Source organism: Dermacentor andersoni, chromosome 8 (assembly GCF_023375885.2).
Source record: "Dermacentor andersoni chromosome 8, qqDerAnde1_hic_scaffold, whole genome shotgun sequence".
Classification (NCBI taxonomy): domain Eukaryota; kingdom Metazoa; phylum Arthropoda; class Arachnida; order Ixodida; family Ixodidae; genus Dermacentor; species Dermacentor andersoni.
In genome coordinates, this window is record NC_092821.1 from 20,469,063 (window position 1) to 20,495,852 (window position 26,790).

General features: G+C 47.4%; 1 protein-coding gene across 1 annotated transcript in view; it reads right to left on the reverse strand.

Annotated features, from left to right (window-relative positions):
* The window catches only part of LOC126526616 (uncharacterized), a 67,619-nt gene extending 55,893 nt beyond the window's left edge, over nt 1-11,726 (reverse strand). The window contains exon 1 of the mRNA XM_050174483.2: nt 11,108-11,726. Within this exon, the coding sequence (XP_050030440.1) occupies nt 11,108-11,444 (337 nt within the window). The 5' untranslated portion in view covers nt 11,445-11,726. The remainder of the gene's footprint in view (nt 1-11,107) is intronic.
* Nucleotides 11,727-26,790: the final 15,064 nt, after the last annotated feature.

Genomic DNA, 26,790 nt, shown 5'->3' on the forward strand with positions numbered 1-26,790 from the left:
AGTCCCTCACTTTGCGAGAGTGGAATTTTACTATGATGTTGGGTTTCTCTTTGTCCTTCAATGGGACTCGATGAATTACTTCGATGTCAGACTTGTCAATCTCACAGCCAATGCAAGTTGAAATTGCTTTCATTGTCAAAGTTAGATCTTTGTGTCGGGCTAAAGGCATTCCTTTTATTTCCAGGTTGCTCTTACGAATATATTGCTGCATGTCAGTTAACTCTTTCTTAATGTCTCCAAGTTCCTTTGCAAGATGCAAGTTGTTGCTTTTTATTTCCCTATTGTCGTCTTTAACTTTGGTATATATCGCTCTTTAGTGTTTGCATTTCTGCTTGAAGTGCCTCAAAGCTTTCATTGATGAAGTTCATTGCTTGTTTTACAGGGTCCAGCTCAGTTTTTATCAAGCTCATTAGGTCGTGTTTCAGTTCATCATATTTGTCATCAAGTCTACTAGTCAAGTCTACCAAAGCCTTGGCAAGTTCTTTAACCGTCATAGGAGCCTTTTCACTCATATTGCGCACACAGTAGGGAGCAGTCCGGCAGCCTAAGTAATGATTACTTAAGTAACAATATAAATAGAATGTACCTGCACAAAATAAGTACTTCGTTAAAAGGCCATTCGATTGTTGTGGCTGCCTGGACTGCTCCTGTGTGATACTGCCCTCAGTTAAGGAACCTTTTAAGTACCCGACTGGTGACGTCAGGGCTTATGAGGATGCGCAGAAGCATTTGTTGGTCCAGCGGGTTCTCTCCAATGGAAAGTTGGATGGTTCCCCTGTCGCTGCGTGACCTGGCAGAGTGACTAGGCATAGGCACTCGATGTAAAACGGCGACGGGCGCTCCGGCTGGTGACGTCAGGGCTCATGAGGATGCGCAGAAGCATTTGTTGGTCCAGCGGGTTCTTTCAAATGGTCAATTGGATGGTTCGCCTGTCACTGCGTGACCTGGCAGAGTGACTAGACGTAGGCGCTCAATGTAAAATGGCGACGGGCGCTCCAGCTGGTGACGCCAGGGCTCATGAGGATGCGCAGAAGCATTTGTTGGTCCAGCGGGTTCTCTCCAATGGTCAGTTGGATGGTTCCCCTGTTGCTGCGTGACCTGGCAGAGTGACTAGGCATAGGCGCTCAATGTAAAATGGCGACAGGCGCTCTGCACAAAATAAGTACTTCGTTAAAAGGCCGTTCGATCGTTGTGGCTGCCTAGACTGCTCCTGTGTGCTTTTCGTTTTTGTTCGATGTTACTTGAAAAAAAAAAAAAGTTTTATTATTTGTAATAGAGGTTTGAAAATTTAGCCAGTAGGAGAGTTCAAGCAGATTTCGTCTATGATTTTTGTCTAGCTACTACATTTCTTGAGTTATGTCCTACACAACGGCAAAATAGAGCAATCTTTCTGAGCACTTTCTTGTGTATTAAATTTTCACAAAAAGCATCATGCTGTAGTGTATTTAGCTCTTTGTGGACTGCAAAGTGTCTATATGTATCCAAACAGCATGTAGAATTAGTGGAACTATGCAAAAAAAAAAGGATTAGTACACTTCAACAAGTCTTTCTCACAATCTGTGTTTTTACAAAGTACACACCAAGACCTTTCTTTCATTTCACCGACTCTGGGAAGTAGAGCATCCCAAAGGGCGCATGAAAATTGCACACGGTGTGCTTTCTTCATATAGCTTAATACTTTTTGAAAGCATTCAATAGTAGTTTATTGTTTCTGCACCAATTTAACAGTGAAAAGGCGTCTTTTTGGAGTTCAATGCAGTCGTGAACACTGCTGAGAGTCATCCATAACCTTAAGTCATCAGCATATAGAGAGAAATAAAGAGTGTTGAATTGCGGAGGAAATGTTATGAACAGTAGAAAGAGAAGAGGACCACGAACAGATCCTTGAAAGACTCTGCTACTGACCTCGTGCCTAACAGAACTCTGTCTATCAATGACAACGAAGCACAATCTATTGCTTAAGTAATTTGATGCCAGGGCAGTGATGGACGATGGTATGTCCATTTGCGTGAGTTTTGTAAAGAGGAGTTCATGGCAAACATGCTTTACTTGGGTCTAAGTAGAGAGCACCTAATTTGCCCCTACTACGTACCACACTGGAAGCATGGGTCATAAATGTGGCCAAGTTTGTTGTGGAGCACACCGTGATACACAGCCATCCTGTTCATCTATTAAAATGTTCTTAGCACTAACAAAAAGCAGGGATGTAATACAGATTCAAATACTTCTGACGCAGGGCAGAGTATAGATATAGGCCAGTAGTTAGTAACTGCACTTCTAGAAGCCAGCTTGTCTATGGGCACTACCTGTGCTACCTTTCAAGCACCAGGGAACATACTAGACTTTACGAAACTATTAAAGATGGTTGTGAGAACACTGACAAGTATGCTTTTATGCATCTTAAGCAGTGCGGGAGGGATACCATCAGTGCAACAAGCAAAGGTGTGAGGCACTTCATACACTCGAAAACAAGGTCTTCATTGACTAATAGCATACCCACCATACCAGAGTGAGAAGGAAGGTTACTTGAGGTAGAAGCATTTTCTAAGCCATATAATGAACACAAATGTTCTGCAAAGTCATCAGCAGTGTTCAAGAAAACATCACCATTTTCACCAAGACGTACATCTTCAGCAGTCTTTTTAGACGAGAGAGAGCATGTAGCTCCAAAAATATTTTGACTTGCATGTCATGCTGGCTTCAACACGTTCAATGTGGTCAGAGTGAACATTGTTATAATAGTAATAATAATAATAATAATAATAATAATAATAATCCTAGTGGGAACCTGGAACTCTAGACAGCTCACAAGGCTAAACAAGAAGGCTGAGGCCCATACACTACAATGTCTGATAGCCAGCCATCTAGAGAATTTGCAGGGTGCAGAAGACACACATGCACACACTTGCTCACTTGCAGAACATGTGACACACAAACAGGCCAAGAACTGGGCAGTCGACAGCTACACAACGTGCAGATTTAGTGTTCCCAGTGGTGTAAGATGGAGTGCACTAAGTGCACCAATTTAGTCTGGTCGCAAGGAATGGGGAGTCTGAATGGCCATGGAGGTGAAGAGAAAGCTCTGTATGCCAGATATAAAATGCAGTTGCGGTGTCGGGCCATGCGTACATGATGTGGCTCAGGATGTGCTGACCACTTGTTCAGAAAGACTAAAGAAAGATGAGTGCTGTCCAGAGAACCGTCAAGCATCCTGCAGAGTAGATGGGCTCGTGCAACATCATGCCAGTATTGCAAGGTGTGCCACTTGAGGGCTTTGAGGCAATCCTCGTAGGCTGGCATGAGCTTGAAATGACCGAAAAGATGGGAGTAGAGGATGCCTGTTGGCTGGCGCTGAACCCCCCAAGTTTGTCAGCAAGGCGAGTTTGGTACTGGGACTATACCGATGACCAGTACTCAAACTGTGGCAGAATGGGAGAAGTGTAGAGTGCTTTGAAAACTTCAGGTTCACAGGGAAGAGAGATATGGGACACAAACCCCAGAATGTGACGAGCCTTCAATAGAGTGCTGGTGACATGTGTGAAAAAGTCTCCGCACAGAAGAGCTGAATGTTACATCCAGAATCAGAAGAGTTTGAACAGTGTTTATAGGGGTGCCTCCAAAGAACTAGGCTGAGCATAGAGTTTCATATTAGTAGAACTAGAGGGAAATCTGGTGCTGCGATCGTTCAACCATCATAGGAATGATAGGAAGTACAGGCTACTGATTGGCATTCTGTTGACTGGCTAACCAGTCTACAAGTATTTTTTGGCAGTTTTGGTTTCGTTCCAAGAGCAAATGCTATAATCTGCAGTGGGACAGTGCAACGCAAAGCTCTCTGCCTTTGTTCTGTTGCTCGAAGTGGCGATAGCACGCTGGGCCAGCAGCTGGGACGATGTTTATGTCGCGGTGTGGTGTCGAAGCCCTGGTGAGAAAGCGACGGCACAGTAAACGTTGAAAGAACATGTTTTGATCGTTTGGACCTTGCTTCGTGAAGTGTGTTAGGTTGGCACTGTAGCATTACGTGCTTTATGAAACTTCAGAATAGGAAAAAGAAGGCACTACTGATACAAGACATGGACATTTGTACTTCTAGTGGCTTGACAATCAAATTTTATTGAAGGCTTCATTATGTAATGCTTGTTTACGTGCTCATTGAAATGTGCGTTTTTGGATTTGGAGAACACATACTTACTTGTGGTAGGAAAGGTTGCTGCTTCCTGGCTGTAGCCTAGTGTTGAAAAATGGGTAAGTGCAAACCCACACCATAGCGCTTCAGAAGCGATACGTCAACATAAAATAAAATGAAGCATACTTGTAGGAGGCCTCAAGCATCCCTGTTAGCAGTGCAGCAGATGTGCTTAAAAGTACTTAAGACATTCAGCAATCATGACAGCTGATGCAGCCTTTTGAAAGAGCAAGAGAGTTTGCAAGTGCCTGTCATCTGCGAGAAAAGTCTCGCGTTTGCAGCGAGCAGGTGTCGTAGCCGTCGACACTTGTAGCATTTCTCTCAAGGGCGCAGCACTTTCTCACAATGCAACATTTTTATTTCCATAAATACTTGAGTATATTTATATAAGTACATGCACGGTTGTTATTGCTGTTGTAAAAATAAATAATTATTCTCTGGCGTTAAATCGGGAACAGAATCGCACAAGAATGCATATCCTGGTGTGCCCTGTTGATAAACCATAGTAAATCGTCCTTCAATATCAAAGTCATACAAAGTTTATGTAGCGTATTGTACATTATATAAGATACTGCAGAAAGAAAATTAGATTTTACGTCGTAATATTTGAGTATAGCTTCGTTCACTGCACCGCAAGCAAATGCCTCTAGCCTAAAGATCGAAGTCAATCCAAAGCCTGTACTTCCCGTCATTCCCATGTAGGTTGAGGCAACGCTCATGAGACTCTAGCGCCACATTTCCCTCTAGGGTATTTATTTAGAAACTCTATGAGGCTGGGCATGCTGCAGTTTTGTTGTGGGTGATGTGCATGGCAGCACTTTTTTTAGTGCTAATGTGAAGTTTGTTATTGCAGGCCCAGTCAATCACCATCAGAAAACGTTCTTGAAGGTGAGCAGAGGAGGCTGGGGAAGGAATTGGAGGTACAATCATGGTGCTGTTGGCATTCTGGACAAGCAGGCTGTCAGCTTGAATCGGCATATCATTCACATTAAGAAAAAAAATTTAGCAGAGACACTTAAAGTGACCCTGAAACAACGCTAACATTCCAACTATTACGAACATCATTTGTTCGCCATAAAGGTGGAAAAATTATCGATGACGCGCCCTGGGCAGCCAATCGGATAGCTCGCTCACATGACGTCAATTGGGTGATTTACATCATATGGGTAGGGGTGGATGAAAATTCCGCCAAGCAGTGTGCTGCGATCGAGAGCGATGTACATTTTTAAAACCTTATAATAAATTACACGGCACTTAGATGCGTCAATTAATGATCAGAAGGACCTACTCTAACTACTCAGTATGTTTGTAGAAAAGAACATTATTGTAATTAATTTAGTTACTTTTTCGGATACTTTTGAGGCACGCTCACTGCGCCTGGCATGTAATGCAGTAAGCGAAACGCAGCTCGGCCGTGTGACACAGTTTCGCGTGTACAGAACCTTACTGGGACAAGTTCGTGATGCTTTCTCTGATCCCCACCATTATAGTGACTAATTTCGTTACTTTTTGGGGTACCTTTGAAGCACACTCGCTGTGCCTGTCATGAAGCAGCGAAAAGCAACTTGGCCATGGTGACAAAGTTAGTTTGGCACGTACTGAATCTTAGTGGGACAAGCTTGCGACACTTCTTATGACCCTGCAGCAACATATACCTTCTTTCGGTACTCACGCTTGTGGAAAATGCAAAGAGCGATTTCCAAGAGTGGTAACACGGGAGTATGTTGCTTGCACCGGCAGAACACGCAAATGATAACGCCAAGGCGCTCTAACACTACGAACTTGTAACTCGAAAATTCTGTCTTCTGAACAACCGAAAACAGGCTTTATACCCAAGCATTTGTCTTGAGTTCGAGTAGAAGGAATTCTGCGAGCATCTAGAATGGCCTGGTTAAGAGCCTGTGTTGTGGCCACCTCTGTGTATAATAGCGTACTATCGCATCGGTTGAAGCCAAGTTCTTTTAGAAATGCACAGTCGCCTGTGTATTGGTGCAGGAAATACCCGAGAATGGGGGAATGCTAGGAAATCTGATGTTTTCATGATATGTATGGTATTGCCTGGGATGAGTTGGGTATTTTCTATGCCACGCATGTAAAAGCAAACTGCTTTTGTTTGTAATGCCACCTGTTCACAACTTCCACACGCTTCGCCTCTACACGCATTATCTCTATAAGGTGTAACTAAAATGACACATGCTTGTAATTGACTTTTTTCAGCTGACATCCAGTGGGGCTTCGCATGGGAACTATTGCTGCTTACCTAGTGCCACAACAAAAAGCCCTGAACGAGCATTTACATAGAGCAAAATAAACATTTCATTTCACACTGTGTCTTATGTCTTCTATATGAAATTGCACATGGCACATATTTGATGGAGGCTTGTAAAGATCATTTGCAATCATTAATAATTCCACACCAAGACTGCACGTGGTTGAGCAGTAGAAGCAAAAAAAAAATGCTGCGCTGATCAGCGCAGCTGGCGTCAGGCGTTCCAGCTAGGGTTCAAAACGCGCGCCCAAGAGTGAAAGTGTTGTTCAGGTATTAATTTCGGCAGCTTGGTGCTCTGCAGTCAATTCAGCCGCTGGGCTGTATGGGAGTGTCCGCTCTTGTTGAATCCTTTCTCTATGGTATGACTTTTAGGTGGCGAGCGAATGCAACAGCCATCTCCATTGCGACGCTTGTCGCCGTCGTGGGCAAAACCTCTTGCATGAGGTTTATACTTTAACCTGTTCACGATCAACACTTTTGACGCGAAGGCACATGCTCACACATGCCAACCTATGCCAGTGGTTCGCCTTAAGGCAAACAGCAAGAAAAGCATCCAGGGGAAGCCTCTGCTTTTCTGGTTCGCATCATACGTCTAACAGTTCATGCAACAAATTCTACATTTTATTTGGTGCTACTCAAATGTGGGCACTCGAAAAGACAGTAAAGGACAGCAGACTTCGTCTACACTGCAAAATCATTGCCCAATTGCTCCGTCGAAGCTGTTTCTTGCAAGCAGTTGCATTAAGTTGCCTACGATTAAACTACACACTTTAAAATATTTCTCACATGACTCACCCATTTGAAAATTATCTGCATACAACACTTCCTTGAACAATTCAGAAAGGTTGAACAAAGGCTGCACTTCACTTACACTTCTAATTTCCCATGCATATCAACCATAACGTTCCCCCCATTTTCACCAAATTTTATTTTATTGACTCAGTTTTTTTCCAGCACAGCTAGCCAAATTCGTGGTTCGGAAGTAAATTTTGCAACCATGAATGCACATCAACTCCCCCAACTTTAAGTACTTGAGAGCTAGTAATTTCTATGCTGTTCTCAAAACACGCTTATAACTTTATGGAGCGCCTGCATAAAAAATAACTCTAAAGGCTCTAGTTAACCCACACACATTGAAGAGATTTTTCTCAATACCCATATTTAACAGGCACTCTTCAAGCTTTACCAACGAATCACTCATAAGATTACCCAAGAAGAAAGGGGGTTAACCGAGGGGCCCAATTTTTATTAATCATTTCATAAAAAGCCAACAGACACCATGGACAACACAGGGAAATTACTTGTACTTCCTAATTGAAATAAATAAATTACATTAATGGAATTGAAAGTGGATGAAAAAACAACTTGCCGCAGGTGAGGAATGATCCCACGTCTTCGCATTACGTGTGATGCTCTACCAATTGAGCTACCACGGCGGCGTCTTTCCATCCACTTTCTGGGGTATTTATGTGTTGCTACTAGAACTAACCCTGGGAGTGTTAGCCAGCACCACCACTCGCAAACCTTGACGGCGGATGGGCAACCTCCTTTCTGCCGCAGGCATTTCTTTATTTCAATTAGTAAGTACAATTTCCCCTGTGTTGTTCATGGTGTCTGTTTGTTGCCTTCTTATGTCATAAGATTACCCGTATTTCCATAAAATGTGAACTTTGTGGCATATGGAGTTCTTTGAAGACATTGGGTAAGCTTTTTACACAGTTCATAAAATACGCTTGCAAAGCTCTGGAACACCTGTATTAGTCATTTGCGGCAAAGGCTATATTAACCAACATACTTCAAACCTTATGCACTCATCACACAGTACACGGCCCTTGGTCTCGCCAAATATAAAATTGATGCCACCTTTTCACATAAGCATTTCACATAACAGATCTAAAGAAGCAGAAAACGAGGGTGTAGCTTTCATTTAGCCTCTAATTAAACCAGACACTTCCAAGATTTCCCTGCGCATCACCCAAAATAAGCCCCACATTTCTTCTAAAATAAACTCGGTGAATGATCAAATTTTTGGGAGGACACTGAAAACAGGCATATAATAGAGTGTCCCAGCTAAAGTTAGCCAAGCTCTTAAATATAAAATAGAGAATATACAGGATGCAACCAATCGTATTCTTTCAGCAGTGATGTACCGCACCAGGAGGATTTTTGCATCATTGAACAGGTGATAATTAGATGAGATTAATTAATGAACTTTAAATTAATGAATAGAGGGTGTGAATTTTGATAGAAAGGTAATAATTGTTTTAAAACACCCGATTTAGTTGTTTTCGTGTGCTATGTCTTGTGTAATTATTTTTTCCGTGTTACAGAGAAAACGCAAAATCTGGAAATAGCCACATGATCCTGTGTCCTTATGCCCTGATGGGAGAACGAGGCAATAGACAGTTTTAGTAAAGCGTACGCTACACCATTGCGTACGTTAAAAAATAGCGGATCGTCACTGCGCATGCGCTGAACGCTAAACGAAATAGTGGGTATAGCGGGCGTACGCAACGCAAACGAGTTAGCGTTAGCGTTTTTGCGGGGTTTGCGGGAAACATGGCAGTGGTCCCGGCTGCCCGCTTCGAATTGAATTTGGCGTTGCTTTTGTAAAATGCACTTCGTTCGTAGTAATCACTGTGTAAACAGCTTTCGCTTAGCCTCAGGCTGCTTCGATGACAGAGTATTATGGATAACCTCGTGGTGTTTTCGTTTCGAACGAGTCGAAGCCTAACGAAAGAAACATTCGAGATGTCCGCGCCACCTGTCGCTAAAGGCATGAAATAGCCGCAACGACGGCATATGGCCTATGAGATCCAAAGATATCGCCGGCCAACTAAAATTGTAGAAAATGTGCGCTGCTTAGCGTACGTTATATTATAGCGTATAGCGTACTTTATAGTTGCGGACGCTAAACTAAAACTGTCTAATGAGAACCGAGGAATGCAATGAACATTTCCTCCAGAAATGCAAAGTCGCGCAGCATCGACAGACAGTGAACAGTGGCTTCAAGTTCAAGCACTTACTCGGACATATATCATCTGGCGATGAGACAGCTATGGAACAGGACCATATCATTCACAGGTGCAAACAAGTACAGCCCATTTCAAGGCTGTTTAGAGCGCGGGAGCAATGCGCTTCTGAGACCTTTGGTGCTGCATGCCTCAAGAAACAAATTAAATAGTTGCTTCTGAGCATGCGCTGCCCGGACTACAAGGCATCACTCTATGTGGTCATAGCCTTGTGCCTTGCGCATCTCCCCCCTTCTGATGACTTAGCCCGCTGATGGGTCGTGTGATTACCCTAATAAAGAGCCATGCTATAAAGAACCATTCCTGTTGCTATGCCTTCACAGCGTGGTGGCTCCCCCTATCAGCAGACAGATTTATCTGCAAGGGGAGCTTCACAATGTAAAAAGCTACGACCGCGAGTGACGATTCCCTGTCCACCTGGCAGCACATGCCGAGAAGAAACTATTTGATCTTCTTAAATTAGGCAGTGCCAATGGTCTCGAAAGCATATCACTTGCGTGCTCTAGCCAGCCATGAAAGTGGCTGACAAACATGAATACTTTGTTTAGCGCAAAACAACAGACACAAGAAAGACGACAGGGAAAAGCACCTCGTCCTGTCATCTTTCTTGTGTCTATTGTATTGCGCTAAGCTAAGTATTCATGGATTCGCACCAACTAGCCCACCAACACATTGCGCTGACAAACACTTTGTGGAGAAAGAGTTCTGTGCAGTGCACGTGATAGGCCTTGTTTCTGTTGTATGTGCCTGCGGTGCTGGAATGCCTCAAGTTTATACCAAACTCGGCATTTTCCAATGAAGATTTGTCCAAATTTGTAACGTGCTCTACATTAGCAAATAGTCTTTAAACATGAACAGTGTTCATCACAAACATCAAAGAAGGTTTGGCTTGCTTTCTGCACAGATTCCACAAATTTTTCTCAGGCCCATGCACTGTGATTGGTTACCACTGACCTGATAATGGTAACTGCTGATGATCTTACATCTCAAAGACACAGTTCGCTTATGAAAAGTGCTGCAGTGAAGACCTCCTGATCACTTTGAAACCCACACTGTTCCTTCAACATGCACCAATATCAGAGTTCATGAATATTTGTGCATGTCATCCGCATTGGAATGCAGCTGCTCTGATTATGTCTCAGAGTGGAAACATTTACCTCTAGCAGAGTTCCTAGTTGAGTGTTAATGCTTGACGGGCATAACACAATGTGAAATTTAGCATGCAAATGTTCCTTTCGTGCTGCGCTTATAAGGTTGTCGTTGCAATGTTGCAAAACAGGTGGAAAGAGCGAAAGAACGACGACACACACACATTCTTCTGTGTAGTGTCGTTCTTGCGCTGCTTTCACCCTTTTCAATCATGCTTAACCAACTAGCCCAGCGTTGCACACTTCTGCAATTCTTTATCAATGTGTATAACAACTTGCAAGACCGCTTGCCTAGGAAGCTTGACAAGTGGTTTGCATATTGCAGAATCTTTGACAGTAGTTTAAGCCATACATAACGAGCATCACTGTTTATGTGTGTCGTTCATACGCGTCATGCAAACAGGAACGATAATGAGTCAGTGCCGAAGCAGTAGTAAGTTGCACGCACACCAGGCGTACTTATTCAACAAACCCTGCGCGGATGCAGCGACAACGATGTTGGCCTCGGCGATGCGGCGGAGTTGCTCCCGACTCGGGTACAGCGTGGGCACCGCGCCGGTCCTGGCACTCAGAAACTTGCCCCCGATTCGCCTGAGCCAGTTGGACGTAAAATGAAGCGTGCAGACGAAGCCGGTGTGGCTATCGGGCTCCCAGTAGGCGTTGTCGGGGCATCCGCGCACGAAGTCGATCCAGGCATAGTACAGCTCCGGGTGGGTTCTCAGGTCTGGCAGCGGGAGAAGCACGGCGTTCGCTGCGCTCCGCAGGCCGCACACGGCGCAGCGCGGCGCTTTCATGTTTTCCTCCAGCATATCGGTGCTGGCGGCCACTTGGGCTGTCACAGTTCCGCACCCGCACGGCAAAACGCTGAAAGGTGTAAAGCACCAACGCAGGGTCGCGCCTTTCTGCGTTTTCGCAGAATGTGCCTAAAAGACAAGACGCTGTCAGTCGCGGGCGAGCTGTCACTTGGCCACAAAGACCATGCACGCACTTCAAGGCCGGCGGATAAGCGTTGTTTGTCACTGCACACAAACTAGCACAAAAACAACTCCAACTTGTGGCAATGCTGCTGCTGAAACGACGAAAATCGGTGCAGTTGCTCCAACTTGTGGCAATGCTGCTGCTGAAACGACGAAAATCGGTGCAGTTGCACGCGTCGCGTTGTGATTTGGGAGCGCTTCTTCGCAGGAAGGTCATAGAATAAAACACCAACGGGAGGTTCGTACTGTGTCATCGCCTTCTGTAATGGCAGAGTGTACTAGAATACGGTACAGTGGAAGAAGCATGCCTTGCAGGAAGGCGCGCCACAGAACACCTATACAAACTTATAGCGTCCTCGATCACCTTGCCCCGGGGTTGCCCCGAAACCAGAATGGTGCGCCTTGCACCGCCGTGGTGGCGCACTGCGGAGGGTCAACATCGAGGACAAAACTGCACCCATTGCAGGGTGCTTGCATGCAGCGCTACTTTGCCCCTGGCGCGCAAGACGTGCGCGAAAACGCGCGCGCGCACATTTTGTTGTTTGCAGGTGCTGAGCATCTGCGGCAAGCGCTCGAACCTCGACAAACTGCGTGCTCCGACATACCTGGTTGCAAGCAAACACCAATACATTTTATCATTAATCCTGACGACCCGTTCCTGACGACCCGTTCAACGAACCTGTCCACTTTCGGCCGCTGTTCACCACATTGTTTTTGGACGAGGTCGATCAGCATGTCGTCTTCGCTGTCAAACGAACTTGCAAAAAGCTCATCGAATGCGGCAACTAGCAGCGCTTCCTTTCTCATTGCCGACATCTCCATTAGCTAACTCCGTGAACTCCGTTGCAACCGCAGCTATCGGGCCAGAGCGTCCGCGCTCTGCAGTCGGCAGTGCGCGCGCGCGTCCCGCATTGCTTGCTGGGATTGCACCCCGGCGCACCGCCGATTTTCTCGGTGCGAGACGGGGCAACAGAAAACCGCTCCAGCACGGTGCGCTTCCGGTGATCGAGGATGGTCGGTGCGCACTGGTGCGGTTGATCGAGGATAAAAGTGCGCACCAAGGCGCCCCGGTGCGCACCGGTGCGGGTGATCGAGGACGCTATTAGAGAAGGGAAACTGTACCTTCCACAGTGCTACGGAAATAAGCGTAGCGGTGGCGTCGTGAACTAAAGTATGCGACCACAGGTGGCGCTGTACAACAGGAAACGGAAACGGGGTTTTGCACACGCTTTACCAGGTGTTCTGTGGCTTTACTGGGTTTCGGGCTGCTGCGCCTCGATCGTGCTCCCGCCAGTTTAGTTGCTGTGTAGCAAACGTAGCGCCTACATATTTATGTAGGCGCTACGTTTGCCACACAGCAGCGAACTGGCGGGAGCACGATCGAGGCGCAGCAGAATACATGTAGCGCTGAGTCATATCGAGTTAAGGCACACTCTGAACTGACTTTTAAGGGCATCCCGAGCGGTTTTTCATTTATTACGCCGTCGTTACCCTGAGTTAAATTGTGCCGCCGCGCTCCAGCTGTTGCATTTCGTGTAGGGCTACTGCCAGAATGCGGTTTCCAGGTGGCACGATGGCCTCGACTGGAATAAACGCACACGACACCAAAGATTGAGTAAGCCTGAAAATATTTTATTTGCATTTTACAAGTACAACAAAAAGCACACGTCTACGCATCCACACAAACGCGGTTACATAGTCAAGAACATAGTCAAGAAATGGCTCATTAATAAGGGTAGCACAAACGCACAAGAAAGAAGACCTAAGCTACAAAACGTACGGTCGGCTGCTAAGTATAATAATTTCCCTGTCACCGCGTGTCACTTTTATACAGCATCTTTACAGCACTACCAGGCCGTGTAGTTTGGCGGAAAGAACGCAACAGCTTATACGGCCGTCAGCTGCCTCTTCCTTACGGGTGTCATAATTATCCTAATCTCCGCATCAACGTCGTGCAAGTTCGCATACAGGTATCTGTATCTGAACCATATGTGCCAGCTTAATACACGTGTAGTGAAATTATGATAACCACTGCGTCTTATCAAACGTATTGGTTTTGCAAATGCGCATTACAGCTGACGGAACGACATACTGTAAGTGAAGCACAAGAGAACAAGGACAAAAGGAGGATATAACACTTGAAGAAATGAAGAATTAGTAGGCATACAGCAAACAAGCGATGACGGAGAACACACAATGATGCATCGGGTGTTCTGTGACATCGGTTTGCGTACTTACGGTGTTATGGAGATCAACTGCATAAAAACGTACCTTCAAGCGTACTCCCTCAACCTCCGCCGCATTCATTATGATAATCAACGCCTAAACAAAATGAGGCACTATTCTTTGCCAAGAGTAGACCTTTTTACAGCAAGTCTATGTAATGACTCGCAGACGAAACCAGCATGCTTTCGAAAATGTTTTACCGCCGTAGTATTCGAACGCCAACGGCCAGGAAACACATCGATACCAATAGGCTGTCGGCTGTCGGTGTTTAATCGAGCACAAAAACCTTGACGCTATGACTAAAAAGCAGCTTCAACAATCAAATTAAAAAAAAATCACCTGCCTATTTGCCTGAGGTAAAAAAGCACCCTTAGACACCTCGATTGTTCATGTCAATGGTTTGTGTAAATTAAAAAATTAAGCATGTTTAGCGCCCCTAGCAGAGAAAGCACAAAAAAAGTAGTCGACCAAATTACAGTAGCTCCACTTGCGCGCTTACGCTGAAACGCGCCTCGATTGATTTTTCGCCCTCTGTGGCCATTTGTTGAACTTGAGAGTGTGCGGGGCCTGGGCGCGCGTCGACGACAAATGCTGGCGGCGCTGTGATAGAAGTAAATTGGCTCCTTAATCATGGGTGGCGGCAATGGAAAAGAAACCTGCCATGAGTAACTACCTAAGGGGAAAAAACAAAATTAGGAAAGAAACCATTTATGATAACTCAAAGGGAAGCCCATTACTTTTCGAAGCGAGATCGGGATGCCTTAGAACACGCACCTATAAAGCGAGATATAAGAAGGAAGAAGAAACATGTGCTTGCTGCGGTAAAGCTAGGGAAACGACGGAGCATATTTTATTAGAATGTGAAGACGTCTACGCAGCGGTCGATTTAGGCACCACTGGCCTCCTTGAAGCCCTTGGGTTCAGCGGGAGCAGTGGTAAAGCAAACAGGTCCGACATCAGTAAGAGGCGATTGGAGGATTGGTGGAAGAAAAGTAGGGAAACGACAAAAGACGGAGACGTACAAAAGCACAGTTCGCAATAGGGTATCAGAAAATTTGGACGTGGTAGTTCATAGTGGGTTTTTTTTTTTTTTTTCCTTGGTGAGCTTAGGTAGGAAATTAGGCAGCATAGTAGCAAGAGCTTGGTGACGCAAGCCACCGCCCCGTTCCAAAGGGGACGCTCATAACATTCATCCATCCATCCATTGGCTTGCCTTGGCTTGAGATTTTGTGGCGAATGGATGTGCTTTTCGCGTGCGTCTATACACCAGAACACCGTGAATTCAAAGCGCGCCGCCATATTGATGAGCGCCGGTCGCGCCATCTATCCCAAGCGCCGCGAAGTAGCAGGCCTGGGCTGCCACGCCGGGAGATGAGACTCGGCGCGAAAGCGAAACTTGGGCTTTTTAGCTGGGCGGAAGGCGTGTTTCGCGTTTTTTCTAGCCTGTCATTTTCGCTGTCTCGATTCAATCAAACTTCAAGACCTCATGCAAGTCCGCAATGGCCGCACTGAGTGATGTGCAGACTGCAGAAGCGAATACATCGGGTAACCACGTAAGGAAGCGCACGTAACCTGTGAAGGATTTTACAGCACTGTGTTGGTGCCACATTTTATTAAAGCACGCAGAACATTGTCCTCTGCACTTTGTTTGGTCTTGTTTGTCATGGTCACTACTGGGTTGGCCGCGTTTGGCAACCAACTGGCGAGGTCGTTTGACTGCCTGATTAGCAGACGCCTGCCCTTCACCACCTGCACATTGAAAACAATATATATGTTATAGTAAGAAGGGCTGTAGTTCTTTCCCATGCCATCACTGTTGCGAAGACATAAAGTCCTCTCAAAATGAAATAGCAAATGCACCAGGCCAATTGTATCGTGCAACCCCTTAAGAGTACAACATTAAGAACACAAGCCTACAGTACTCGAACAAGCAGCATGTGATGCTAAACCTGCACTCATTGGAAAATGAGGAACTACAGTAGTTATAATGTTCAACTACATGTGCAGTCAAAGCCCATATAACAGGGCGAGCATGACGGATGCAGTTTTGTACAGTTGCACAAACCATGACAGGGCACATAAAATTACCATCCCTACTTAAAGCTGCATCATCAGGGAAGCCTTTGGTACAAGACAACAACCGCACCTGCATTCCAAAAAACTAGCCCCACCGACTGCAGCTACCTGGTATCAGACCTGTTTCGCTTGTGCGAGGCCATATCGGATTGTTAGCGCTCCCTTAGAAAACAGTAAAAGAAACTGGTGAGAACGAGCAAAATTTTGTTACAAAATACAACAATAATTAAGCACCTTATTTTCCTCGCCTTATGAACGGAAAAATTTTGCGCTTTGCCCTGCATAACAGCCCGCACGCAGTTTAGAGCTCAGGATGCTCAAATGAATTCGTTACGAATGACACCTGCAACACCAGCTCGTAAAGACAGGCGCGCTGCAAGAACGCCTTCGGCGACGAGCAGTCGTTGTTTACGTTTATGTCGACGCATGCTACGTGACGAGCAGACTTCGTTTTACTTTCATTAGCAATAACGCTCACCAGCAGGGCAACATACTATCGTTTACAACTTGTCGTTCACGCTTAATGGTCATGCCGTGCAGCAGCTGCAAGTATCGCTAACCGCAAACTCAACTGTTCCGCTAACCGTCGGGAGCTCTGCCTGAATGAAAACACGAAAAGGCTTGCCTTCTTGTTACAGCCAAGGCGAAGCACCGGCGCGGGATTCTGCTCTGTGGGCTTGTCCAGAAAGTGCTCGGAGCAAACCTGCGTGTTACACATATTACGTTCGTAAGGCGCAAAGTTGAACGTGGCACCAAAATATACACAGATCGAATACTCACTCGTGCATTTTCACTGGGTTGGTGGTTCTTCCTATTCACTGCAGCTATCCACCGCTGGTTATTTTGGCATCCAAACACGACCCAACGATGCCCAGATGACTTCTTGTACTTTGGATTCGCGTGAACGGGCACATTTCCGCACTTTGGAGTCCTAGAGCTAGCGCTAGCCATGTCTGCTGGTCGCCGGCGAACACGCTTTGGCAGCCCAGAACAAAATGGCGCTGGTCGACCGGGCAATCCGGGTGCGAGAGTATGCGTTCGATTAGCCTGGGTGCGAGGCTAGCGTGTTCTGGTCTATTGGCCTGTCGAACAAAAATCCCTCACGTGACCTGATCCTAGGTGCAATGCTAGGTGCACGACCTACTGAACTCCAGGCCTGCACAGATCTCCTTCCTCCAGCACGCCTGGTTTAGTTCGCCCCTCTCGCCGCTAGGGAAGGAACATACGAGCAGAGTGGCGCTAGTTATAACCTGTTCGCTGTCGTCTGCTTCTGCGATTTGTTCAGCGCTTGTCTTGCCATTTCGACAGGCACAAAGCGCTTGTATTGGCGCTAAATGACTAAATTCACAAATATACAAAAGAAGACATATATGCGAATGCTTTGCGTTTGAATAGTGAAACTATAAGAGGATGAGCGGTGCAAGAAATGTCAACGAGCATAGGTGGCCGCTGCAATGCTAGATCGACGGCATAAATTTCCCTTTCCTAGCCTCCTTAAGAGACTGGAAAAATTGTTTAAGATTCATAGCATAATCTAGCTTTTTTTAGCTGATTACAGACAGCCTAATGTCGTAGATGACATTAGGATTTACTGCTCTGTGCCGTAGTGAAATGAAGATGATCTGGTAAAAGTATAGTAAAAGTATTCACGAGTAAGTCCTCCGCCCGATATGTGCTATAGGCTGATCGATTCTGTTTCAAGGGAAGGTGAGCATATCTTGTTTTTAATATCCTTGGATGTCTAGCTCAGTAGAAAGCTTGCAAAATATTAAGCGATCCCAGTGCTTTAAAACGTGCTGCACTGCAGGCCTTAAAAATCGTGTCACGGAACTCTTTTCAAACTGTAAAGCTAGCTTTTCTGCGTGGTACGGCGGCAGCATAACGGTGGTGCTTAAGATACGTATGCAGTGAAGCTGTGTGCGTAATTCACTTTTTGAACTCGCGACGCATTGACGGACAACTTTTAAGAGCTAAAATGAGTGGTAATCGTTCTGTCGTCGAACGTTACGGTGGCTTCAAGTTTCTAAAGAGCGCAGTCGCGAATTTTACAACGTGTACAATGAAACTGTTGTGTACGTTGCGAACTCTATACACAATGTGATTTATTATAATCTGCTTGAAAAAGGCAATATATATTAGAGAGCAGCGGACTACACGCTCCGACATTTTTTAGGTTCGGGCAGTCAACTTTTGGAGCCAATTGTACATCATAAACAGCAGTGGGGATAAAGGGCACCCCTGCCTCAGTCCCTTGTTGATATGAACTTTCTCCTCGCTCCTCATCCCTTCCCATTCAACGCAAACAGTATTTTCTAGGTAAATCTCTCTCAAAAGCTGTAGACAGTCGTTACCTAAGCCTTCCCCTTCCAGAATATCCCACAAAATGTTGCTGTCTACGTTGTCGTAGGCTCCTGCAATGTCCAAAAAGGCCACATACAACGGTCTGCTTTCTGCTTTTAATATTTCAATACACTGAGTAAGAACAAACAAGTTATCATCCAAACGCCTACCTATTCTAAAGCCATTCTGAAGCTCTCCCAAACTGCCATTATTTTCTGCTCATGCTTGAAGCTTTAATTTGATTGCCTGCATTGCTAGCCTGTATATTACCGATGTAATGGGCAACGGTCTATACGAGTGAATTCTGTCTTTCTCCCCCTTACCTTTATAAATTAAATTCATTCTACTTTGTCGCCAACTGTCTGGTATTCGTCTATCTTTTAAAGTTTTTTCCACTGCTTTCACCAGAGCTTCCTTACTTTTTGGTCCCAGTTCATTTATCAGCTTAACGGGAACCTCGTCTAGCCCTGTGGCTGTGCGCTTAGGAATTTTCTCTTCCGCTTTCTTCCAGTTTAAATTTGTAAGCACCAGTTCCTTTTCCACTCGGGTCTCTTTCATGCTCTTTTTTTCTTCAAATACAACCTCGTCCTTGCCTTGGAAAGATTCGGCTGTTACTTTTTGGATGTAATTTATTGCTGCCTCTCCTTCCAGTCTGTTTTCATCTTCGTCTAGGATATGTTGTTGTATTGTTGTTGACTTCCTGCCTAATAATTTTCTGTGATTCCAAAATATTCTAGGTGCAGCCTTCTTTTTCTCACGTATTTCTGACAACCAACGTTCACTTTCACCTTTTAATTTTGCTTGCACCAGTACTAGTATTTGAACCATAGACTTTTTCGCCCGGTATATTTCCCATTTACTGGTTACTTCATCCTGTGGCAAATAGCGTCTTGCGCTCACAGCGCCACTATACGGCGTCAAAGAAAAGCTATTAGAAATAATTAAATAAAATATACCATTTTATGATAGGAATAATTTTGGCTTGCGTTTATTTGCCTTTAATTACAATTTAGAGGTTATTCTGTAAGCAGCAAATAATTAGTTGCGCTTAGTTTTGAGCAAACCAACTTTACTAGCCTTCACCAGCCAAGCTTAGCCGCGTTAGGCCTACGAGCCATAAAATCCACAATCGAATTCAAATCAGCGGCGTCGAATGAGTCAATCTTCATAACACACGCTAGTTGGGAGAAAGCGATAACCGCGCGCAGTCACTTCTCCTAGCTTGCGAACTGCACGCGTTACCGCGAATGGAACCCAGTTTTGTGCTAGGTTAGAGCTGTCGCTTCGATGGGTGCCGCCATGTTTGCCGACGCAAAGCTTTTGGGGACGCTATTTGGGCTCCCGCTAAATCGGTGAAATAGCGTTCCCAACGCAAAACCCAAACACAGTTTGCGTCGTGCGCATGCGCAGTGGCTTCGACGCTATTTCTTTGGGGCCCCAAAACGTTTGGGGCCCCTATTCTAAAACTCTCTAATGCACTGGATTACAAAAAAGAAGCAGCGGGAAATCGCACGCTGAGAATACCAATAAACATACAGTGCGACGCAACTCGAGAAATAATATTGAAACGTCCAAGAATTTACCAGAAAAAAAAAGATTGAATCGTCGCGACGGCACATCACAGTCCCCGTAGGCGTCGAAGTCTCTGCGACGAAATTATTTTTGAACGGCTCTGATAGCGCCCACGCAACAATGGTTGCTTGTATACTGTCAAATGCTCATATTCTGCGGCCTAAAGCTCATGGCACGGTGCGAAAATGCGCACGCGGCGGAAGTGAAACAGTGCGCGGACAAGCATGCAGACGCGCAGTCGGTCGCTGCGAATCTGTTCGATCGCTGCATTGAGGCTTCATTCTGTTATGCTCCATTTAGTTATACAAACACTATAAGAACATATTTCACATAGTTTGCTCTCAGCGTTTACCTACCTTTCACGGAAGAAGCCGGTTTGGGAGACTCCATCGCGGCGACCGCGCGCAGTGGCGTTCACTGTACGCATTCGGTAAAGAGATAGCGTCTGTAAACGATTATGTGCTTTCAGTTTGCCCAAGATTATTATTTAGACAGTAAAAAACTTCTCTCGTTTCGAAAGTACTTACAGAAATGTCCGGGAGAGCTCGCGCGTGGTGTTTTCAGTGAGCGCTGACAGCAAAACCTATGAGGAGCGCGCCGCGTGATCCCTCATACTACGCAAGCGAGGCGCTTCCGATAGATGGCGACTCCTTAACTCCTCGCCACCAATACCGCGCGTCGTAGGCGAAACGTAACAGACCGCCCCGCCGGGAGAAGGAGATCCCGATGCTCAGGGGACTGCATCCGCTGTCCGGAGGGATGTCGCTCGATGATGCTCATAACCGAAGTCGGTCGTCCCTCGGCGTTTCTTGAGCGCAGCTCACAGAGAAGGCCTCGTTCTCACGTTCAGGTTCACACAGGACACTGCAAAGTGACTTCGGGAGAGTTGCCATTTTTGTTCTCGTTCCCAGCAAGCGTTAGAACTACGCCGAAACTCAACCGCTCAGTCAGCAAGCACGACACAACCCTCACTAGCCATGCCAGGCTCTTTCCCCTTTTATACTACTGCCTAGTTCCTTACAGTAGTCTAGCAGCACTCAGAACGCGTCCACAAATTGGAAAATTGCACTAGAAAGCACGTCATGACTTTGAAACACTAAAAAAAAAAGCAATATGTCAAAATCCTGCCTCAGGAAGAAAACATCAGTAACAAACAACTTTGAGGCTGATTCCTACGTTAGGGGCCTCGACTTAAGCCATCGGCGTTACCGTTGAGACTCCCCTTTTTGTAACGCACCTCAAAGGAATATTGTTGCAAAGCGAGGCTCCAGCGCAGGAGGCGGCCATTTTTGGAAGAGATGGTCTGCAGCCATTGGAGAGGGCAGTGATCCGTCTCAATGATAAACCTCGAGCCGGCTAGGTAGCATGACAATTTCTGAACGGCCCATACGAGACACGCACACTCTTTCTCGGTGGCGCTGTACGCCTGCTCACGACTGGTCAGCTTACGACTAGCATACAGGACGGGGTGTTCCACTTCTCCATTTTCCCGTTGGCACAGTACAACGCCCATGCCTCGCTCACTAGCATCGCACTGAACAACGAACCCTTTTGTGTAGTCTGGCGATCGTAGCACAGGCTGGCTTGTTAGGGCGCTCTTTAGGGCGCTAAAAGCTCTTTCCCTTGTCTCGTCCCAGACGACTGTTTGGGGCTCTGTTTTTCTTAGAGCATCCGTCAGGGGAGCCGCGATATCAGAGTACCTGGGGATGTACCTCTGATAGTAGCCGGCGACACCTAAGAACGACCGAATATCGGTCTTCGTGCGCGGTTGCGGGAAGTCTCGCACCGCGGCCACCTTTATTTCAGAGGGGCGGCGACGACCCTGTCCAATCACGTGACCGAGGTTGACAACCTCGGCCTGTGCTAACTGGCACTTGGGAGCCTTGACGGTCAAGCCCGCTTCGCGCAGGCGTGTTAGCACTGCCCGCAAGTGTGCCATATGTTCAGACCAGGATGCAGAGAATATCGCTACGTCGTCTAAATACGGTAAAGCGAATTCTTCCTGTCCCCGCAACATTTTGTCCATGAGGCTTGAAAAGCAGTATGGCGCGTTCTTCAAACCAAAGCGCAAAACTTTAGGACGGAATGTTCCCATTGGTGGAATGAACGCCGCATACGTACTAGCCTCTTCTGTAAGTGGAACCTGCCAATAACCCCTGACAAGATCTAGGGTGGAAATAAACTGAGCGCTACTAACTTTCTCAAGGCGCTCCTCGATGTTAGGGATCGGATAAATTTGATCCTTAGTGATGGAATTAAGCCTGCGGTAGTCGACGCAAGGACGAGGTTCCTTGCGCGGTACCTCAACTAAAATCAAAGGGGAGGTATAATCACTCTCACCCGCTTCAATAACACCGAGCTGTAGCATTTTCCTTACCTCAGCCTCCATAATATCGCACTGGCGAGGTGACACCCGGTACGCCTTGGATCGTACTGGCTCTGGGGAGGTAAGTTCTATTTCATGAGTAAGGACAGAAGTCCTACCAGGCCTCTCAGAGAACTGACCTTGAAACTCTTGTAAGAGCTGGTGTAGTTTGGTTTTCTGCTCAGGCGACAGCGGTGTTTTACTGATTAAGTCACTAATGACTTGATCGGTGTCTTCCCTGTTCGTCACTGAGCCTAGTCCCGGAAGCTCGACCGGAAGCTCTTCGGGAACGTTTACCATCATACACACCACTGCTTCCCGTTGTCTATAGGGTTTGAGGAGATTACAGTGGTAAACTTGCTGTGCTTTCCGTTTTCCTGGCAGACTCACCACGTAGTTAACGTCCGACAGTTTTTGAACAACCCGTGCTGGGCCCTCCCACTGCACGTCGAGTTTGTTTTTTAGCGATGTGCGCAATATCATTACCTCATCGCCCACCTCAAAACGACGGGCCCTGGCTGTCCGATCATAATAAACCCTGGCCCTCTGCTGGGCCTTTGCCATTGCTTCACCTGACAACTCCTGTGCCCTTCTTAAGCGTTCGAGGAGCCTAAGCACGTACTCCACCACGACTGGGTCGTCGCCCCTGCATTCCCACGAGTCTCGAAGCATGCGAAGCGGAGACCGCAGCGAGCGACCGTACACCAGCTCAGCTGGCGAAAACCCCGTAGCCGCATGCGGCGCGGTCCTTAATGCAAACATCACCCCCGGCAGACACAGCTCCCAGTCAGTTTGTTGTTCAAACCACAATGCTCTCAACACGCGCTTCATGACGGAGTGGAGCTTCTCAACGGAATTCGACTGTGAGTGGTACACTGAGCTGTGTAACAGCTTTACCCCACACCTTTCGAGAAAGGCTGTCGTCAAAGCGCTAGTAAACACTGTGCCCTGATCTGACTGGATTTCCGCAGGAAACCCAACTCGCGCAAATATGGACAGTAGTGCATTGACTATCTCAACTGAGCTGAGTTCTTTAAGCGGCACTGCTTCAGGGAACTTTGTCGCTGGGCAGATCACAGTCAAAATGTGTCTGTACCCCGTGGCTGTTACCGGCAGAGGTCCCACTGTATCAATAACGAGCCGTCTAAAAGGCTCCGTAATGATAGGTACCAACTTCAACGGCGCCCTCGATTTGTCCCCTGGTTTGCCCACCCGCTGACAGGTGTCACATGTCCTCACAAAGTGGTCTGCGTCACGAAAACACCCTGGCCAATAGTACTCTTGCAAGAGACGGTCCTTAGTCTTCTTAACTCCTAGGTGTCCGGACCACGAACCTCCATGCGACAAGCGCAACAGATCCTGACGGTAGCACTGAGGCACGATCGATCAGCTGATCGAACTCCACTCCCCTGCGGTCTAGATACTTCCGGTACAGGACCCCACTTCTTTCCACAAAATGAGCATTTTTCTTGGCGATACCTTCCTTGACATTGCAGCGCATGTTTTCTAGGCTGCCATCCTTTTTTTGCTCGGCTATCAAAGCCGACCGGCTGGCTTCTAGCAACCTATTAAGTCCATCTGACGTAGGCGCGATGAGCAAATCTGCAGATAGCTCTTCTAACTTTCCCGTGTCGGGCATGTCCTCTCCAGTACGTGGTGCCTTCAACGCTACAGGCTCAATTTTATTCAGTTCAGACGTGCTCTGAATATCAGCTTGCTGCGCCTCCGACCCTTTCTCATTGTTCGACAACGTCGGCCCCGCAACTACCGCCTTTGCAGCGAGCTCCCGAACTCTCGATCTGGTTAAGGCCTGAACGCTAGCCCCCCAAACAAAAGCCCCTTCTCGCGCAGGAGGTGATCGGACCTGTTCGAAAATAGGTACGGGTACTGGGGGGGGAGGGGGGGCAGCATAGATGACACTGCGGCCTCCGTCTCAAGTGCTCCGAAAGGTCCTTCAATAAGCACTTTTGCTACGGGCAGACACACGCTATGAGCTTCCACGGCTTGCTTGATCCATGCGCACTCGCCCGTGAACATATCGGGTTCTACGTAGGAGGGGTGAACTACATCCATTGTAGCTGCGGAATCACGAAGCACTCGGCACTCTTTCCCATTCACGAGGAGGTCTCGCATGTAAGGCTCGAGAAGCTTCATGTTCTCGTCAGTGCTGCATAATGAAAAAAACACGACTTTTGTTTTTGTTTCTGGACACTGCGCCGAACAATGACCCGGCTTCTGGCACGTATAACACACGCGCGCTTGCCTCGTGTCGAACCGCTTTCTGCGTTCGGCTTCGCTGCCGCCGTCTCCTTACGTTCGGTCGGACACTGCGCCGAAAAGTGGCCCGGCTTCTGGCACGTATAACACACGCGCGCTTGCCTCGTCTCGAACCGCTTTCTGCGTTCGGCTTCGGCTGCCGCCGTCTCCTTACGTTCGGTCGGACTGCTTTCACTCGCATCCGCACTACGTGTGTCCCCCCTTGCTCTCATGGGCGTGAACTTCGGCCTCTCAAACTTGGAGCCAAATTCACCCTTTTGACCGTCCTTAGCTCCGCGAGCCCGACGCGTCACAAACTCCTCGGCTAGCTCGGCGGCTTTAGCCACCGTACTAACGTCTGGCCTATCCAAGACCCAGTACCGCACGTTCTCAGGTAACCGACTAATAAAACTGTTCCAGCCCGAAACACTGCAGAACTTTCTCGTGGTCACCAAACGCTTTCTCTTCTTTGAGCCACTCCTGCATGTTTGACATAAGCCTGTAGGCAAACTCTGTATATGACTCACTTCTGCCTTTCTCATTTTCCAGAAACTTCCGACGGAACGCCTCCGCTGACAACCTGTACTTCTTTAGCAGACTCGATTTCACTTGGTCGAAATCCTCTGCCTCCTCTCTCTTCAAGCTAGCGACTACGTCGGCTGAGCAAGCGCTGTGGCCACGTTTCCCGAGAGAACCCCTGCTTCTCCCACGTTCGCTCAAAGTTAACCAGGAACAAACCAATGTCCTCTCCGAGCTTAAACGGCCGCATCAGGTCAGTCATTTTGAACGATACTCGTTCTCCTGCACCGTGTGCCTCACTTCCATTACGAGCGCGTTCCATCTTTACCTCGAGACGCTTCATTTCCAAAGCGTGTTGACGGTCGCGCTCCTCTTTTAGCTCTTTACGTTCGAGCTCGTCTTTCTCTTTTTGCTCTTTTCGTTCGCGCTCGTCTTCCTCTTTTTGCTCTTTTCGTTCGCGCTCGTCTTTCTCTTTTTGCTCTTTTCGTTCGCTCTCGTCTTTCTCTTTTTGCTCTTTGCGTTCGCGCTCGTCTTTCTCTTTTTGCGTCTCAATCTCCTCAATGGTCTCAAGGCATTCCGACAGCTCGTCATCCTCAGCTTCTAACTCAAGAATAGCCCTTAGCAGTTCTGGTTTTCTGAGTTTGTCTGAGACATCCAGACCCAACTCTCTTGCAAGCTCCAGCAATTTCGGTTTGCGCAACGACTTCCAATCCATGGTTGCTCTGAATGCTGCTTTCTGTACTGCCTACTATTGTCTTGCCGCAAACTAACCCGGCAGCAACGACAACCACAATTACCAGCTCTGTTTCTGACACTAACAAAAGCCTGGCAAAACTCAGAAGAAAAAAGTCCCGCACTCACCAAACCTCGCAGCCAAGAATTCAGCGCAGTTGTTCCGCTGCAGGCAACCAGTCATCACACAGGGCTCGTTGCACTGCTCCCGGATGGTCGTTGTGCTGCTCAGCATACAGCCGACCGCATATCTTCGCTGCTGGCCTCCGTTGTCGCGATCTCACCGCTAGCAACCAGTTGTTGCAAATGGGTCGCAAGCCCCAAGGGTAGCGTTGGCCTGGCGGCCTAGGGCACAGCTGGAAGCATCCGAAGGTCCTGGCAAAGGATGAGTCGACTGCTAACAGAACAACTTGTTTATTCTAGCATCGCAAAAGAGCGGCCGGTCAGGTCGACCGAAGTGGAGAGACGGGAGGCCACGTTACTCGACGGAAGAAATCGGAGCCTCCATCGGCGTCCGTGGGCTGCTGCTTTTATACTCTCGGAGTCGAGGGCAAGAAGGAACGGCTCGCGATGAGGCGCACGTGACGGCGCCGCACGGACACGTTGAGACTAGAAGTGACGCATCCGCCGGGCCGGCGCCGGTCAGACCTCCTCGCTTCACAGTTGGGGATCTCCTCTCCCCGGCTGCCGCGTGGGCGTGGGCACCAACTGCACACACACGCACACACGAAGACACGTGGCATTGAAACATGCCTGGACGCGCTTGGCGGGGAGGCGTTGCGCAGCGCTGAACGGGCCAAAATGTCCGCCGCTTTGAACGAAGCCCCGGCGTCCGTTGCATCCGCGCCGGCTATAGACCAGAACACGATAGCCTCGCACCAAGACTAACCGAACGCATACTCTCGCACCCGGGTTGCCCGGTCGACCGGCGCCATATTGTACTGGGCTGCCAAAGTGTGTTCGCCGGCGACCGGTAGACATGGCAAGCGTTAGCTCTAGGACTCCAAAGTGCGGAAATGTGCCCGCTCACGCGGATCCAAAGTACAAGATGTCATCTGGGCATCATTGTGTCGTGTTTGGAAGCCAAAAGCA